The sequence below is a fragment of the Rhipicephalus sanguineus genome, chromosome 8 (genome assembly GCF_013339695.2).
Source record: "Rhipicephalus sanguineus isolate Rsan-2018 chromosome 8, BIME_Rsan_1.4, whole genome shotgun sequence".
NCBI lineage: Eukaryota > Metazoa > Arthropoda > Arachnida > Ixodida > Ixodidae > Rhipicephalus > Rhipicephalus sanguineus.
This window is the reverse complement of record NC_051183.1, coordinates 4,963,802-4,979,154: the sequence shown is the minus strand read 5'-3', so window position 1 is coordinate 4,979,154 and position 15,353 is coordinate 4,963,802. Positions and strand designations below refer to the sequence as shown.

General features: G+C 46.6%; 1 protein-coding gene across 3 annotated transcripts in view; it reads left to right on the top strand.

Annotated features, from left to right (window-relative positions):
* LOC119401249 (deformed epidermal autoregulatory factor 1 homolog) overlaps nucleotides 1-15,353 on the top strand; it is a 152,135-nt gene that overhangs the window by 29,517 nt on the left and 107,265 nt on the right. For all 3 annotated transcript variants that reach the window (XM_037667935.2, XM_037667932.2, XM_037667933.2), the window contains exons 2-3: nucleotides 3,135-3,285; nucleotides 13,041-13,246. In XM_037667935.2, the coding sequence (XP_037523863.1) occupies nucleotides 3,135-3,285; nucleotides 13,041-13,246 (357 nt within the window). The remainder of the gene's footprint in view (nucleotides 1-3,134; nucleotides 3,286-13,040; nucleotides 13,247-15,353) is intronic.

The following is a 15,353-nucleotide window of genomic DNA, read 5'->3' as shown; positions in this document are numbered from 1 at the left end:
GCATATTCGAGGTTAGGGCGGATTATGGTTTGGTAGGCTAGTAATTTCACATGCTTTGGAGCTTGTTTTAGGTGGCGTTTAAAGAAACTGAGTGCCTTATTAGAAGATGAGATGACGTTAGTAATATGTGCATTCAAGATGAATCATTATAGTCGGATACAACTTTAGAAGTCAGTGGCATTTCCTCCTCAAAGGCGGATGAACACAAGCCTGCACCAATGGACGTGCACTCAAGGCTGACATCATGAGCGGGACAGCCGGTGGCTCTGCCTTCGGAGAACATCGGCGCGTGCATGAGTGGAACTATTTCTTTAGTCGTGGAAGCGATCGACTGCCGCACTTCGGTCGTCTGGGCGGGGCCTCTTCTGACTTCTTAAGTTGTAGCCGACTATAGTTAGGGGAACACCAAGGTATTTGTAAGACAGTGCAGTTTCTAATTGTATGTTATTGATTGCGTATGACTAAGCCAGAGGGCTACATCGGCGGGAGAACGTCACAACTTTGCATTCATTTGGGTTTAGTGTCATTAGCCAGCAATCACACCACAGTGGCAGATGGTTAATATTTTCCTGAAGAGAATTTTGGTGAGCTGTATTAGTAATTGTTTTATTGCGATAGCAATTATATGGACAGTCTCGGCTGAATTTTGCCGTTGCCGGCCGCCGTCATTCACTGTATATGTATATGTGTATATATATATATATATATATGAAAGCCACAAAGAAAGATAATTCAGAAAAACTTGCCGACGCGCGGAATCGAACGGGCGACCTCACTCTTTCCAGCGAGCGGCGTTAGACAGTTACGCCACCAACAGCACCGTCTTTCAGCCTACTGACGGCGAGCTATTTATATACACAATTTCTTTCAGCATGCTTTCTTATTCGCCACATAGATGGCGCGATGTGCGTGCGTTGCGTGCTTTAAAGATCATCGCCCGCTCCTGCGAACGCCGTTGGTCTTCGCCCTACAGGGCGTGGCCGCCTTCGTGCGCTTATCTCGAAGAAAGAAGGGGGCAGCCGGGGGGGGGGGGGGTGTGGAGCGGGCGGTTGTATGTCTTGTGCTTTCCCCGCGATGTCCGCGCTGAAGCCACAGAGTGTACGAAGGTCACTTCACAGCGGCCACGTTTGCGAAAGGAGTGCGCTGTTCAAACAGAAATAAGTAACAACTGTGACAGTTCGCACTCGTCCTGTGTGCACCTGTTCGTTCGTTTCGTGCGTCCTGCTTTATGTTTGAGCAGTGTGCTTCAAGTGTCGAGCTGTGACACATGATAGTTCGTGCTCGTCCTGTGTGCGTTCTTTTCGTGCGTCCTTTGGGCTCGAGCGACGCGCTGGCAATTTCGAGCTGCTTTCCGTTCTTCGTGTTGCATTCCAATTTTTTGCTATCGCATTCATTGCTTCACCGTTGCGGCGAAACTGTGACTTTTTTGTAAATGACCACAATCATCCACAAACATGCTAATATTACAAGTTACATGAACAGGTAGATCAATATATATTAAGAAGAGAAGAGTCCCGAGAATAGATCCTATCAATGCATGTCTCTTCGAGCACAAGTGTTGGTCATAGGCGCTACATTGATCTCGATGGCGATGACATGCACTGCGCTGCACTGCGAACACTCTTCATTCCTTCGTGTTGAGTATTCCCTCTAGCACTGCTGCACACCAGATATTGCAACCATTGAGATCAATATAGCGTCTGTGACCACAGGTAACATCAATAGCTTCAACTCCCCCCGTTGCTGCCTACTTATTCTGTGCCTGTTCCTTGACAGCAGTGGACTTATGTGTATTCGAGCACATCTCCAACTTTTGCTGGGCCTCTGGTCAGTCCACCACCCTTGTTTGGTCAAAGTGTGGCATGCACGCCACACTTTGACCAAGCAAGGGCTCAAAAAAGATACAGTAATCGATGCACCAGAGAGATCTTCTAGGCACACATGATTCACACGTGTAATCATGGCTTCCGTAGACTTGCTGAAAAAAGAGCATGAATATCTTGACCACTGACTATAATCTCCGTGCATGTGCCATTAATTAAGGAGTGCTTGTCTGCGTATCAACTTATTTGTTCTTTTTTTTCCGAGGGTATATATTCCACTATGTCGAAATAAACTTGTTGTTAGTCAGCGCCAAACACATACTTCACCAAAATTTCGGGCCCCCCCCCCCCCCCCCAATTTTGGTGAAGTATGTGTTTTTACCAAAAATAAATAATAAAAATGGGCGTTTTTCTCAAAAAGTCAAGGTTTTCAGCAAGTGGGCCCTTCCCCCCTGAAAAAAATTCCTGGCTACGGGCCTGCAAGAGAGGCAAAACAGTGATGTGTACGCAGAAGGCTCATCTTGCATAGATCATTCTTTAAAAAATTAGTGGGTGCAACGATGGTATTTTTTCTCAAGATAAATGTACCACATGTGCATGCAGGGAGTGAACTGCAGCCTGTGGAAAATGCAAGTACAGCACATAAACTTGGTCTGTCATCACCACAGTATTAACAAGAAACATTGTCAGAAGACGTGGGAGAATACTTGCCTCAAATGAATCATATGCAGACACTTGTGTCACTCTGCAGTATTTTAAGACTGTTGAGCATAGCCATGACCATATGTAAAACATGTTGAGGGAGAATACTGTGACCTTAAAGTATAATAATGGTTTGAATTTAATTGAATTAACAAGTTACAAGGAAGGCCAGGCACACTCTGAACCTTGAGGGGGGCTCGGCTACCTCATGTTTAGTCACTTGCCGCTGCTTTGGCAAAATTGTTCTGTCATGCATGTGCGTGGCACTTTAGAGCTACATCAAAAAGCCTTTAGGAAATGGCGGCAGTCCAGCCATTCACTAACGAGCATGGGCTAAATTACTGCTTTCTCTGAGGAGCTTCCTTTCGACAATGGAGAGAAACCAGGGGTAGTTGGGGGATACACTGTTTATCATATTGGTGGACACGTGAAAGCAAGTTTGTCTGATGCTTGCCATAACTTGCATTGCTCTGTGCTGCAGAGTTAGTGAGATGGTATGGTTATTTTTGGGCCCCTTTGTTGTAGGCACAGTTTTAGCTCCCTTACCTGTGACTCAAGTTTAATTCATAATTTTATGCACTAAATAGTGTTTGCGTAAAATCTATGCAGGCATCTCTGGCAGCCCAGTCGTCTGGTGAAGATGGGTCAGGAACGGCCCAGAAGTTCAAGTACAACTGGGATGAATCTGTCCATGAGCCAGAACTGTTGGTGCGTTGCCGCAATGTGTGTGGTCACCTCCACAAAAATAAGTTTGGCTCAGGTTAGTGAAATCATTCTTCTAACAGAGGGCCCTGATCTGTGCCACATGTCGTTGACCTGCATGGTAAAATGTCCCCAGCCTGACCAAAAGGGAAATAACTTGAATTATGAAAACTTTTGCACTATTTTACATATTATTCCTGAAACTTGACACAATCTGCTCAGCACTCTAGTGCCTTCTTTCAACCACACAAACACAAAAATATGAATGTTGCTGGTTGAGATAGTGTTCCTTCACACCTCAGGATAATTATTCTTTTTTTTTTCCTTTGAAGCATTTTTGTTCATGGTAAAGATCGGCAGCGCAAAGCACCTTGCCTGTTTTTCCACACTTCCGTGCTTCGCATTGTTTGTCTTCACCATGAACGAAACCAACTCGCACACATCTCTATTCTTATTAAGCATTTTGATGTTTTGGAAGGAAATGTGTCAGCAACAGCAAAATATTTCTCACAGAACTTTTCTTCTGATAAGTTAGTGCATTGAAACAGTGTAGTGACACACCATGTAGCCACTGCCCAAACGCATCACGTAGGGCAGCAAAGGCTCATCTCGTGCTTCCCCTTGGACATGATGCACCATCTAGCATTGGTGCGGGTAAGATCACGCATGGTATGTGTGTGAATATCTATTTATTTATTTTGTTTTTATGCTTCTCAAAGGTCCCCTTTTTGAAGGGAGTAGGTATTGGGCTAACTAGCTAGTGTGAGTAAAACAAAGATTAGGTAGCTTTTCTAAAGTTATCCTTGTTTGTATGAGGCTGACTTCACTTGCCGAAGCTCTATTGGTACATTAAAGGGGTTCTGAACCATCCCTCGTGCTCGATGAAAAAGACACACAGCGGAAAGCAGACACTGCTGTGACTGGCTCAGCCAAATCTTGCAGTCGTGTGCGGCAAGGAGAGTTCACAAGCGGAGCACGAAGTTGGTACTTTCCCAAGCGCCCTCCCTCAGCCCCTTCAGAGGACCATCATACTACAGATTGTTTGTCGAACAACAGATTGCTGCTGTTGGCCTATATGAAACCAAGAGCGGTGGTTGGATCAGATGTGGTTCTTGCCACGGGGTGCCACCACATGCCTGGTGTTGCACTCTATAGTGGGCTAAAACTACACGGTAGCAACACTAGCACGCACCGGAATAACACTGGGAGAGAGCAATTGCATTTCATGATGCTCGCTCAAGGTTGTGACTTGCACTTGACATAGCTTCTTGCCCCCTTGTCATCCCTTCCTGTGTGGCTTACAGTTTGCTCATTGGGACAAAAGAAGAGAGAAAGCGCTTAAAGAGTGTAAGAGATCCCTGTAACTCTGCTCGTACTTGACGGATTCGGAAATTTTTGTAGTGATCGATTCGTGTGGTAATAATCAATCATTACTTGGAAAGGTGGTTTAGGACCCCGTTAAGGCATGCAGAAGAACTATTGCCTTCAATTTTTTTTCATCTTGTCCGAATAATGCTTACAAACAAAAAGTAATGCTGCTACAATGAAATGATGGCGTTGCCTGCCGTCACTTCGATATTCTTATTAAAAATTGGCGAGTCATTCTACTCTGTGAAAGTGGATGACCAGCAAAGCTGTTTAGCACGCATTGCAGAGGTGGTGCCATATCAACTCTGTCGCCCAGATTCATGGGTGCTCTCTTCTTCCCTGGCAGCGTGATGTTGTGGGAATCAAGAGCACCTTGTTCCTAATTCCCCAGCTATGTCGGCCCTGCATAGCTCGTTTGCCAGGAACTTCCGTTAAACTGCAAGCTGTAGCCAAGACGCCTGGTCTGGCGCAAGCCATGCTTCTCCCTCTCTGGGGCTGTATTTCACGTTAGCATACATCACTGTTTCATGCCCTCCTCTCCACCTGATCTTGCTTCTGTATGATGCTTGGTCGCTGCTGGCAGATGCTCCTAGGCTAGCAATGAGATGTTCACGCACTGCTTTATCAGGCGACTTCTCATTCATGCGCTCAATGGTTCCCTTTGTGCGGTGGCTGTAGCACCGCAGGCAAGCGTACTCAGACGGTTTTGCGTAGTTCCCCTGTGTGGCCTGCAGTCCTGTGATTGTTGCACTGTGCTGCGTCTTGGGTCAATAAACCCCTGTTTGTTGACAAACAGTGTATATTCTGTGTTGTGTAGCAGAGTCAATGAACCTGGCTGCAGCGTCTTTGTGCGCTGTGAAGAAACGTTGCGTCGCTTTCTGGTCGTTGGGTAAGCATCGTGGAAACCTAGCTCCACAACATTCACGCTGCTAGGGAGGTGTTCCTCCTTGGCAGCAGAATCAGCACGACAGCGATGGTTGCACTTGTGGGAATCGAGCGCGCCCTCCCCTCTGGCGCCTCGTTCCCCCAGCTAGCGCGTGTGCTGGCCCCGCGCGTCTCGAGCGCCGAGAACCGCCGTTAATCGGCAGTATGGCGGCCACGGCGGCAGTGCCAGGCCTCTTTGTCTGGTGCGAGCCATGCGTCGGCCTCCCGGCGCGCGGGCACGCGTCCGGGCATGCCTCGACATGCTCACATGCTCACGCCACCAAGCTAGCTTACGTCACTGCGCAACGCCTGTCCTCATTGGCTGCCAGTGACAACCCCCTTCCCCCTTGAGCTCGCTTCTGTCTGGCGCGGGCTTGCCCGCGACAGATGCTCCCAGGCTAGCACGAGAGGTTGACGCGCTGCTCTAGCAGGCGGCTTCTCGTTCGTGTGCTCGACTGCTGCCCTTTGTGTGATAGTCGTAGCGCCGCTGGCAAGCGTACTCGATCGGTCTTGCGGAGTTCCCTATACGGCCTGCAAGCCCGTGACTGTCGTACTGTGCTGCATCTTGGGTTAATAAACCCGTGTTGTTTGTTGACCTCCTGCCTCAAGTGCCTTTTCTGCGCCGTGCCGGAAAATCGACGAACCCAGCCGTAGCGTCTTTGTTTGCTGCGGCAGTGGAGAACATCGCGTCCCTTGCCGGTCGCCTCGTAGGGTAAGCGTCTCGCAAACCTATCTCCACACACTCTGTGGCACGGGCACACTGCATTCAGGGCGCACTCTCATTCCCTGGCAGCAGGGTCGGCATGTAAGGGCCAGCTGTTTTCCCGCTGTTGCTCGTTGCGCCTTGGCCATGCACACGATGTGTAGTTGTGTGTAGTGCTTTGAGGATGAGAAAGACGCATATTTCTGCAACCCATAAAAAAGCACGGCTCAGCATCATTGGGGGGAGAGAAGGGAGAAATGACCTTCTTCCCCACAGAAATGTGGTTTCACATCCAGCGCGCACTTTGCTCCGAAACTTTCTACGTCACCCACACATGGCCATTTGCATGAGTCACAGTGAAAGAACCCAACTCTCTCTCTCTCTCCGTGCTCCTCTCAGGTCTGTGCCTTTTCCTTGTGGAGGAGTTTTTTAGACACACCGTACACACCTTCGCTGTAGAAATTGCGCTAGTGGCCGCGAGTTGCCATGAGAGTCTACAGAACTTGCGAGTAGCTAACGGGCAACTGTATATTTCTTCGTGCCTGGTATCAGTGACTTAAAGTGCCTGCAAAAAATTGTTGTGTGTTTGCTTCAGCTCGCACAAGATAGGACAAATTGGAGATCGTTGGGAGAGGCAAATGACACTGTTGACGATGTTTGCTTTTCACAATGAGAGGCAAATGAGAATACCTGGAGGGGGGAATTGAAATTATCGTGTCTGCAGCGTAGACTTCAGTATATTTTGCTGTGTAGTGAAATACTCAAAGTTGGTAGGCACACTTGAGGCTGTGATGGTCACATTTGCAGTGTTATACTGTTGAATTATGCATATTTATTTATTTTTATACCATATAGGCCCATTGAAGGGCATTGAATAATGCGGGTAGCAGTTGCAACAGAGCTGAGAAAGCCAGCATCAAATCACAGTTCAATGTCCTTGTACAACATTATCAAAGAGCATGTCCAGATTATTATGAAAACATTTGTAGTTAGACACGGAAGGGATATGGTCCAGAGGACAGCTGCACTGCATAACAAATAGCCTGAAGAAATGATGTCTTGAATGCCTGCACTTGACCACATATACACGTGAAGCTTAGGCCCCTATTCTGAAACACTCTTTACTTCAGACCATTTTCCTACCTTACGTGAGGAGCCCTTCATGCCTCCTTATCTTAAGGAGCTCCTTGAGGGAGTCAGCATATTCTAAAAACTTCCTTCAACCTTCCTTTCCTAAGGGCCGCCTCAGTAAGGTAAGGCGCGTGTTTCACAAGTCTGGGATCGAGAGTACGTGTGAAATACTGACTAAACATCCGTTTTCAAGCAAGAATAAGGAATATTCTTTTGTGCATTACTGACTAAACATCCGTTTTTAAGCAAACATACGGAATATTTTTTTGTGCATAACGATGAATAATAACATGTGCACTGCTTTTTCGCGATATAGGCACACATCATTTCCCGTTTATTTACCTTTTGGCTTTTGCAGCAGCCAAAAATGTATGGTTGAGCAACCGCGGAGCTCATTGCTTTCATTGATGCATTTCAACGGCCCGTTACCTGGGAGGGAGTAATAAAGATCGTTTAAAGAATTTAGGACATGGGTGAGATTGATTTTCAGAAGCAATCAGTGTTAAGCTTGTGTGAAATTTCCTCACTTTGGTGCAATTTCATCTCTAATCTACTTATGTCCAAGTAAATGATTGTGTTTACATTCAGATCAAGGGAGTGTCTATTGGGTCGTTCATCCCACCATTGTAGAGCGACCTGTTTCTGGAAGAACGAGACACTCTTGCAGCAGGGTTTGCGAGGAACCCAAGTCCTGAGAGTTTTTAGATATGTGCACGATTTCTTGGTCGTCTTACAGTGTGTTGCCTCGGGGTTGCATTCTAAGTTGTCACAAATGGTCGTAATATTTGAAGAATTTCCATCTCCCCTAGTATATCGTATGATTCCGTCAGGTTTCTTGAGCTCACTTTCATCAGTGATCATGTTTGCAGAACCACGCGCACAAAAAGGCTAATCCTATTGTTCTTTACAATATCGTACTGGTATAGCGCAGCTCAGTTTGAGCATGAAGGAAAGAGGCAACAGTGGAGAAGGAAACACAGGCAACAGGATGAGTGCTAAACTTCCAACTTTTGTTTATTGCATGACCCTACAGCACATTATATGGCTCACCTCACAGCCCACGTGACGCCGCAACCTGACCAAAAAAACAACTAAACATGTGGCGCAGTCGCCATGTTCAGCGCAAGAAAGGAACATGAAAACACAAGGAAGTGCACGACACAAGCGCTGCACACGTGACCAGAAACCACCGTTTAAGCAAAGATCACATTAACAATTCTACGTCCGCACTTCACTGCACACGCTCAAGAAAATCGATCTCTTTTTCAGATAAGGCTCGCGCACAGCTTCACACATTTTGCAATAGCATTCACCTCAATGATCTCACGTGTCAACTGATTACGACTGCGGCCCAAAACGATACAACGGTCAAACAATGGAATACATGCACACGTCTTACAATGCATAGCCAGGAAACTGCCTGAGGAAACCTTGTTTTTTACATTGCAATACTGCTCGCGCAGGCGGTCATTGATACAACCACCCGTCTGTCCTATGTAAACCGCATCGCACGACAGAGAGAACATATACACAACAGCTAGGGAACATTCAACAAACTTAGTCACATGCCTCTTTCCACAGGCGGGTTGCGACTCCTTCTTAGGATTCGTGAGCTTGCATAGTCGACTTAGTTTCTTTCGCGCAGAGAACACTACGCGGACATTTTCTCTCAGGGCTATCTTTTTCAAATGGTGTGATACTTTATGCACGTACGGTATGACACTGGTTTTTCTAGCATCGGGCACACCAGTGTTCTGCGGACGTCCCCGCTTACGTGAACCATGCAACAAGCACTCAGCCACTGACACCTGCAGCAACACTGGATAGCCTGCCAGGGATAATCTCTTGCTTTGTACTGCGAAACTAGTGGCCATAGTGCGATGGCATGACTTCACGAAGGCATTCCTAAAGCATAGCCTGGCAACCCCTCGTTTAATTAGCTTTGAATGCACTGAATTGTACTCTAGGAGAGGCTTTTCTGACCGCGGTTCATAGCACCAGCAAGTATGTCCTACTGAACAAAACAGACGAAGGTCAAGAAACCGGATAGTACCTTCTTGCGGTATTTCATACGTAACGTCAAGGGGGACCAGACACTCCTTAATGGTTGGCAAAATTTCGGCAACCTGACGTTCAACGTCACTTGAAGCACACTCAATAAAAAACAAGAAATCGTCAACATAACGAAAAGCTTTGCACACTTTCGTCTGAGTGAGTTTAGCGGACAGAATGACATCGCGTCGGGATAAAAAAAGATCGCTGGGTATGGGTGCAATGCACGATCCTATACACACCCCCATTTTCTCTAGATAAACAGCATCGTCCCATTTAATAAATGTTGACACGAGATAAAACTTTAAAAGTTCCAAGAAATGGCTGCTAGATATCAAGGAATCATTCTGGAACTTGATGGCACCATATTCATCAATAGACTGTTCCACCACTTCTAGCAGGTCTTTGTGAGGAATGGAGTAAAAAAGATCCTTGATGTCAATGGAAAAAGCTTGGTAACCTTTGTCAGCGTTACTTCCTAAAAAATTGATTATTTCGTCCGAGTTCCTTATCATGAAGGGGTCGTTAGTTGACAAACACTTAAGCTTGGCTTGTAAAAACAGTGCTACTGGCTTCTGCCAGGAGTCGTATTCTGACACAATTACCCTTAGGGGAACGTCAACCTTATGGGTTTTTGCACTGAATTGAACCAACAGGTGGCCCCTTTTGCTGTTTGCTAAGGACTTCTGTAGTTTCTGAAGTTTGAACTTCTTGCAAAGCATAATAGCTGAGGACTTTACCTTGCTCAGTGACACATCATCGCGCCGGTTGAAGACTTTGGCAATGGCACTGCTGGCTTGTTCACAAAACACCCCTGATGAAAACACACAAAAGCCACCTTCCTTATCAGCCAGCATCACACAAAGAGAATTGGCATTCAGGTAGTCAGCGATGCGCTTAACCGAGAGTTTAGGACGAGCTCCCTTCGAGCGGGCAACCACATCAACGCCCTCAGAAACCAGGCATGGAACCGCTTCTTCCGTCGCATACTTGGACATCTGCCTCACGAAAGACAACAGCTCTTCCGGTCTTCTCTTATTTTCCACGGCAGACTTGGGACCCAATGACAGGGCTTCGTGGATGTGGCCCAGAAGTTTCACCTGTTCCATCATGTGCACAGGGTTGCGGTGTTCAGGAACTTTCTTAGGTAGACGGTTCCGGAGCTGTCTCAAACAGACCTGCCACTCAGATTCCGTCTTCTGGGCGAGCAGGCGCGAAAACGTACGCAAGGTCCAGTCCAACAACGAGGGATTCGTTTCCATGCGTAACCGCGTTGAGAGTAGCGGCCGATACAGTCTTGCCTGCCTGTGAAGCTCCGATTTAAGAATCTTGCACACCCTTGCGATGTGCCCCAACGAAGGGACAAAACCACAAAAGAGCGTCCCGACTTCATACGGAACGATTTTTCAATGAACACAGAAGCCCAGGGAACAAGCTTTGCACATTAAAGCGGCAATGAGCGACACAATGGCATAAGGGTCCTGACGAGAAGCATGTAATGCACCAACTTGCCCAATCTGCAGTACTTGTCGATTACATTTCTAGTTCAACGGGCCCTTTTCCTGCTTCTCGTCACGAATCCTAAGGAGGAGTCGCAACCCGCCTGTGGAAAGAGGCATGTGACTAAGTTCGTTCAATGTTCCCTAGCTGTTGTGTATATGTTCCCTCTGTCGTGCGATGCGGTTTACATAGGATAGACGGGTGGTTGTATCAATGACCGCCTGCGCGAGCATTGTTGCAATGTAAAAAACAAGGTTTCCTCAGGCAGTTTCCTGGCTATGCATTGTAAGACGTGTGCATGTATTCCATTGTTTGACCGTTGTGTCGTTTTGGGCCGCAGTCGTAATCAGTTGACACGTGAGATCATTGAGGCGAATGCTATTGCAAAATGTGTGAAGCTGTGTGCGAGTACGCCATCTATAGCCTTATCTGAAAAAGAGATCGATTTTTTTGAGCGTGTGCAGTGAAGTGCGGACGTAGAATTGTTAATGTGATTTTTGCTTAAACGGTGGTTTCTGGTCACGTGTGCTGCGCCACATGTTTAGTTGTTTTTTTGGTCAGGTTGCAGCATCATGTGGGCTGTGAGGTGAGCCATAGAATGTGCTGTAGGGTCATGCAATAAACAAAGGTTGGAAGTTTAGCGCTCATCCTGTTGCCTGTGTTTCCTTCTCCGCTGTTGCCTCTTTCCTTCATGATCAAACTGAGCTGCACTATACCAGTACGATATTGTAATGCACCAACTTGCCCAATCTGCAGTACTTGTCTGTTGTTCTCACCTGCACGCAGTAAACTTCAAAAGGGCTATTGTTCAGACTTGCTTCTTCAACGTATTAAACCAGTCCTGCTGCCACAGAGTAGGCGCCGGCTTTCATGCACAGTTCACTCGCCTGCATCACGACAGATTACTAATCTCAGTGGCTGGGATAATCTGCAGAAAAGGAAGGAAGGATAGCAGTGAGGCTACGGTCAACTGAAATCAGATGGCGCAAAAGAACCAAAAGGTCACGGTGATTCCGTAGAAGCATTAAGTGGCCCATTCACTGTTCGGGGTAAGTGTAGCTTTTTTCGCCCAGCGCAACCTTCGTTTTTTTTTTCAAGGAGAAGCATTCCTACAAGGAAACTAGCATCTCTTTGTGACGTCAACCATCGTAACCGATTTGTGGCATGTACGAGGTGTGCAGAATCACCTTGAGCTACAGTGCTTGCTACATGGGTTAAAGTGGCAGATGTTGGAACGATCAACTGTGAGAGCATGCCAACAATGTTAGAAACGAAAAGGAGGGTTTCCTAGGCATACAGTAGCGCATGTGGCTGCACCCGTGGGTTCGCTCAGACCAAGGTGGTTTTCTCCTACACGGATGACTGCACCTGCATCCTTGTGGTAGCAGCTCGCATGACATGCGAAGGGTGCAAGAAACCATTGTTAGCCTTATCCAAGCGAGAGCTATCATTCCTGGAAGACGCCAGCACAAATGGTGGGTGATAAGGGGGCCTTTCTATATGTACCGTTTCACGTGCCTTGTGCCTCTTCCTATAAACACATGTAGGAAACAATGAAGCTTGAGTTGGCAGTGAGTGTTCTGTCTTCATTGTTGCTGTGCACCTTGTCCTCTTCGCGCTGCGCCGTCCTAACGAAAAATTTTGACAGCCATTAAAAAGCCTCACGTTCGAAAACATGCCTGGCAAGCAATTTTTGAGTGACGACGAGAAGGATATAATTACAGAGCTTGTGCACAAGTACAAGGCGTCAATTGAAAATAAGAAATCGAATACAGCGTCGCTGACAAGTACTGCAGAGAAGCACAAGATAAGCCGGCAATAACGTTGCCCTAGCTTAGTTATGGGGGCACCAAAGAAGGCCTCGATGAGGAGCATTCCAGAATACGTGATAAGGCGTCCTCAAGCAGTTGAGGCCCCCTCACTGGTGTAAGGAGCGAATACCGGCCTTTGTGAAGGCATCATTGTGTGTTCACAGATGCATAGGTTGACAGACAGTGAGATTTATCGATATAGATGTAAACAGACATAGAAGATTAATCATGTGGGGATTTTCCAATGACAAGAGAGAACTGTCTAGATTTATTCAAGTGATGCCGCTTGATATAATGGGGAGTGGAATCTGGCTTTTCTTTCAGGAGGCAGGGGCCGCTGCATCAAGTCTGGCAGTCGGTGGTACACACCGTCGGAGTTTGAAGCCCTGTGTGGACGGGCAAATAGCAAGGACTGGAAGCGCAGCATTCGCTACGCAGGACGCACCCTCCTGTGCCTTATTGAGGACGGCATCTTGATGCCACACGCCACATCCTGCACGTGTGCCGCCTGCTGTGACGACATGGTCGTGGTGTGTTTCTTACTGAACATCATACTCAGTTGTCCTGCCTGTCAAAAAACACTGCCACATGACAGGGAAAGTTGTCATCCATTTTAGAATGGCCCAAAGCTCCAGGGAAAAACATACAAGTTCCTCTCAAAGCTTTATAATCTGACAATTTCTCGAAAGAGAGAATCTGACAATTTCTCGAAAGAGAGGCCACCTGGCATTCTCAGTTGATAGAGCAACTGCCTTTTGGAAATCTAAGGTTTTATTCCATGGCCAGGATAAATTTTATTAAAACGAAAAGACAACCATTCAGAATGTGATTTGAGAAAGTCCCTCTGATGAAAAGTTTGTGTCTCTTGGGTCTTTTCACCATACTGAAGTGCACCGAGTCTTTTCTATTACAAAAGTTTTTAAAGTGATGCTGGCCTTGCATGACCTAATGAGTTCATCCTCCTGAGAAGTCCTCATTGTGCTCGTAGTGATGGCAATGGGCACTGCTGCCATCCTTTGGAAAAATCACGGTGAAACGCTTGTTTGTTGATTCTATTGACTGAGGTTATGATCTTGCAGGCAAGCTAGAATCTGCAATTACAAATTGCTTAGGCTTTTGGTCAACGATGTGTTTTTAAGACTTTCGTGGCCGCGGAAAAATCGGTTGTTTTTGGCTAGTCCAGGAAATATTTTTTTCCTGCCAGAGAAAATAATTGATGCTAAGTGTAGGGTATCAAATGATAGAAGAAGAATTGGTCTTTTCAACAGTATTAATTACAAACAATGCATTTATTTCGAATATAATAAAAAAATATCACAAAGAAAAATGCATCAAAGAGAAAAAAAGATTCATAAAAACATCAATGCTACTCTGCAAAGGGTAAACATTAAAAAAAAAAAAAAAATCAAAATATACGTTTTGAACGCAGAGCCCTCGTAGAATAATAGTGGAAATATGAGCTCTGTAAGTACAAAGATTATTTACATAAATACAAGAATATAGGCACTAGTGTCTATCATGTCACCGCGCGATGCAGTATCTCGACGCGGTGAAACAAAGGCTGGCTGCACATGTTTCGGAAAAAAAAGAAAGATTTTCTGTCTAGCTTTCCTAGCATAGTTTGCAGTTCTGGTATTTTTCAATTTTCCTGTGTATTCGTTGAAATGAACAGTGTAACTTAGTAACCTGTTCCAAATCTGCAAAAATCCATAATTGTACCCTCATTTGACCTCTTTCTCCCTCATATACTGCCGAATACCATACCGACCTTCAGATTTCACCATTTTCTCGTCCACTGAAAGGTTCCGTTTTGGTTAAAAATAGCGTAGAAGAATCGTTCATGTGTTGCAATAGAGAAGACACGTGGTGAAGCTTCTCGTGGGATGCGACGGTCGTCTTCTTCAGATCAGAGACACTCAAGAAGCCTTGAACCTTTTCCATGGCATCACTGACGGTGGACGAAGGGCTGGAAATACAGTCGAACCCGCTTATAACGAACTCGAAAGTGTCGCGAAAAGTGGTCGTTATATCAGTAGTTCGTTGTATATGGACTCGCCCTTAAAAACGTGCGCTTTGCGGCCAAACCGTTTTTTTCCCCTTTGTGCACTTTTAATAAAGTGCTAACAACTCCTTCGGTGACAAGCTAAGCCTTTTCGCGTCGTGGAGCGACGCCCGCTGCGTGCTCACGAGTGAACTATCCGCCTTTGCAATGAGCTGACACCGTTTCACCGAAGCGCGGTACCGCAACGTGGAGCCGATCGTCCCTGGCTAGTTGCGTGCAGCGCGTCGCCTACTCGGGTCGCGGAATCGCTGCCGGGCCGCTTGCTGTATGCGCGCGTTTGTACGTTCTTCGTGCTTGCTTCACTCCGGATCGTGCACGGATGCGGCGACTAGCCTCTTCGGTAAACGCGGCGAAAACAAGCATTTTCCAAGCAACGCGCACTACGTCTCCGCGATGCTCTCGCGGCCCTGCACGACGATGCGCGGCGCACTTCAGTTGTCACTGTTGTGTCGTGTGACCCCTGGTGCCATGCTGAGACACCAGTGCTGTTGTGCTCTCTATTCATGCTACAAGGGGGAGCTAGGTCTCTGCCATGCCAGTCATGTGACCCGTGCCTCGCGGACCAATAACCTTTC